Source organism: Triticum dicoccoides, chromosome 7A, assembly GCF_002162155.2.
Source record: "Triticum dicoccoides isolate Atlit2015 ecotype Zavitan chromosome 7A, WEW_v2.0, whole genome shotgun sequence".
Classification (NCBI taxonomy): Eukaryota; Viridiplantae; Streptophyta; class Magnoliopsida; order Poales; family Poaceae; genus Triticum; species Triticum dicoccoides.
Genome location: NC_041392.1, coordinates 740166470 through 740169359, shown reverse-complemented (window position 1 = coordinate 740169359; position 2890 = coordinate 740166470). Strand labels below are relative to the sequence as shown.

The window sequence follows — 2890 nt, the reverse complement described above, 5'->3', positions numbered from 1 at the left end:
AGCGCTTCCACGAAGTCGATGCCGATGTCAGTCCACACGCCCGTGGGTACCGGCAGCGGCAGGAGCAGCCCAGCAGGGTGCAAGTGCTCGGACTTGTACTGCTGGCAAGTACCGCAAGTGCGGATGTACTCCTGCACCGTCTTGCGAAGGTTAGGTGCGTGGAAATCGCGGCGAAGACGATGCAATGTGCGCAGGACGCCTTCATGCCCATCATCGTGCACGGCACTGAGAATCTCCTGGAGTAGCGGGGATGACGGCGGAATGTAGAGGCGGCCGTTGAAGGTAACGAGGCCGTCGGAGAGCGCCCAAGGCTGTTGCCGCGCACCTGCCGTGATATCCTCCCGCAGTGCGACGAGCGCCGGATCAGTGGACGTCGCTTGCCGGAGGCGATTGATGAAGTCGAAACGAGGCCCTGAGACCGTCATGATCGTCGTCTCCTCCGTGTCACGGCGGGAAAGTGCATCCGCCACCGTGTTGGTACTACCTGCCTTGTACTCCACCGTAAAGTCGAATCCCAGGAGTTTGCCAACCCAATGATGCTACGGGATGGTGGCCAAACGCTGGTCAAGCAGAAATTTGAGGCTGTAATGATCCGTTTTTACCACAAATTGACGCCCCCATAGGTACGGCCTCCAATGGCGAATCGCGAGCACCAGGCCGATGAGTTCCCGTTCATACGCTGCCAGGGAACGGTGACGTGGCGCGGCTGGCCGGCTAAAGAAAGCCACCGGGTGGTGGTCCTGAAGAAGGACGGCCCCGAAACCGTACGTCGATGCGTCACACTCGATGATGAACGGCCGTGTAAAATCCGGTAACGCGAGGACGGGAGCCGTGGTGATTGCCGTCTTGAGGGTGGTAAAAGCTGCTGCCGCCTCCGGTGACCAAGAGAAACCATCCTTGCGAAGGAGGGCCGTCAGGGGCGCGGCAACCACGCCAAAGTCCTTGACAAACTTGCGGTAGTACCCCGCAAGGCCGAGAAAGCCCCGAACCGCGCGCGCCGAGCGTGGTTGCGGCCAGTCCGCTACTGCCTGCACCTTTTCCGGATCCATGGCCACGCCTGCAGCGGAGATGGTGTGACCCAGGTATGCGATTGATTCAACGGCGAATGCGCATTTGGAGCGCTTGACGAAGAGCCGGTGCTGGTGCAGGACCGTGAAGACGGTGCGCACATGTCGGAGATGGTCAGCCCATGTCTCGCTGAAAATGAGGATGTCGTCAAAGAAGACGAGAACAAAACGGCGCAGGTATGGCCGCAGCAGATCATTCATGAGGGCCTGGAACGTGGCCGGCGCGTTGCAGAGTCCGAACGGCATCACCAGAAACTCGTAGAGGCCGTCATGAGTACGGAAAGCTGTCTTCGGGATGTCCTCCTCACGCATCCGCACCTGGTGGTAGCCGGAACGTAAATCGAGCTTGGTGAAGAAACGAGCGTGCCGTAGCTCGTCGAGGAGTTCGTCCACCACCGGAATCGGGAACGCATTCTTGACAGTAATGGCGTTCAGGGCGCGATAATCGATGCAGAAGCGCCAGGACCCGTCGGCCTTGCGGACCAGCAGTACCGGGGACGAGAATGCGGAACAACTCGCACGGATGATACCTTGGGCGAGCATGGCGGCGCACTGACGCTCCAGCTCGTCCTTGTGCGCGGCCGGGTATCGATACGGACGGACGGCCACCGGGGCGGAACCAGGTAGCAGGGTGATGCCGTGATCGCGGCTGCGGGGCGGTGGCATGCCGGAGGGGTCGGCGAAGATGTCGTCGAACTCGGTGATGATGGCGTCCAGGAAGTCGCGGCCGCTGCATGATTTTAGGGCTGGCCCGTCCGGTCCTGCAATGCCGTGCCAGCACACCCGATGGCCCCGCCGCCAGAATGTCATGGAGAGGGCTCGGAAATCCCACAGGATCGGTCCGAGCGACGCCAGCCACTGCGTGCCCAGGACGATGTCGTAGCCCGCGAGCGGCAAGGCGAGGAAATCCTCCGCGAACTCCTCGTGGCCGATGCGGAAGGGCACGACGCGGTACGCGCCCTGGCACGGAACGCGCTCGCCGTTGGCCACCGTGACGCGCATCTTCTCTGTGGTGGGGGGCGGTAACGTAGCACGAGCGGCCGCCTCTTCGGCGATGAAGTTGTGGGTGGAGCCTGAATCGATCAGGGCGAGGAGGGAGACACCTCCGAGAGTAATCTGCATCTGCATGGTTTCACTCGTGCGCACGCCGGCGATTGCGTGGAGCGAGATTTGAGGGTCGGCCCGCGATGCATCATCAGTGGCGGAGGCCGCGTCGTCGTCGTCGTCCGGCGCTAAGTCGAGGAGAAAGATGCGCTGGCACACGCGGTTGTGGCCCCTGCCAAACTTCTCGTTACAGTTGAAGCAAAGGCCCAGGCGACGGCGTTCCTCCATCTCTGTCTGGGAGAGACGCTTGATTGGGCGTCCGTCCGGCAGATTGTGGCCCTGCTGAGGTGCGGCTGGTGGGGCCGGAGCGGGGGGCGCGAGGCGTGGTCCTGGTGTCGGCAGGATGCCCTTCTGTGGAAAACGCACCGGTGGCGCGGCGGAAAGCGCGCACTGGTCGCGCAGCTCCAATTTGCGGGCGAGGCTCATGGCGACGGCGAGGGACTGTGGGTTATGGATCTCCACGTCGAGGCTGAGGGGTGGCTGGAGTCCCGCGGTGAAGATCTGCACTTTCTGTGTCTCGGATAAGGTGCCTGCCCGGGGAAGGAGTGCCTCAAACCGCTCCTGGAAGTCGACGACGGACGTCGTGCGTTTGCACGCCATTAGTTCGCCCAGCGGGTTAGCGCGCAGCGGTGGCCCGAAGCGGAGATTGAGCAGCTCGGAGAAGCGGCGCCACGGAGGTGTGCCCTCGTCTCGCTGGACCTGCATATACCATAGTTGGG

General features: G+C 62.5%; 1 protein-coding gene across 1 annotated transcript; it reads right to left on the bottom strand.

Moving 5' to 3' along the window:
- Positions 1-427: 427 nt before the first annotated feature.
- Positions 428-2890, bottom strand: LOC119331702. The gene has a single exon (XM_037604866.1). The coding sequence runs from the start codon at positions 2874-2876 to the stop codon at positions 540-542; it is 2337 nt and encodes a 778-aa protein (XP_037460763.1). The 5' UTR covers positions 2877-2890; the 3' UTR covers positions 428-539.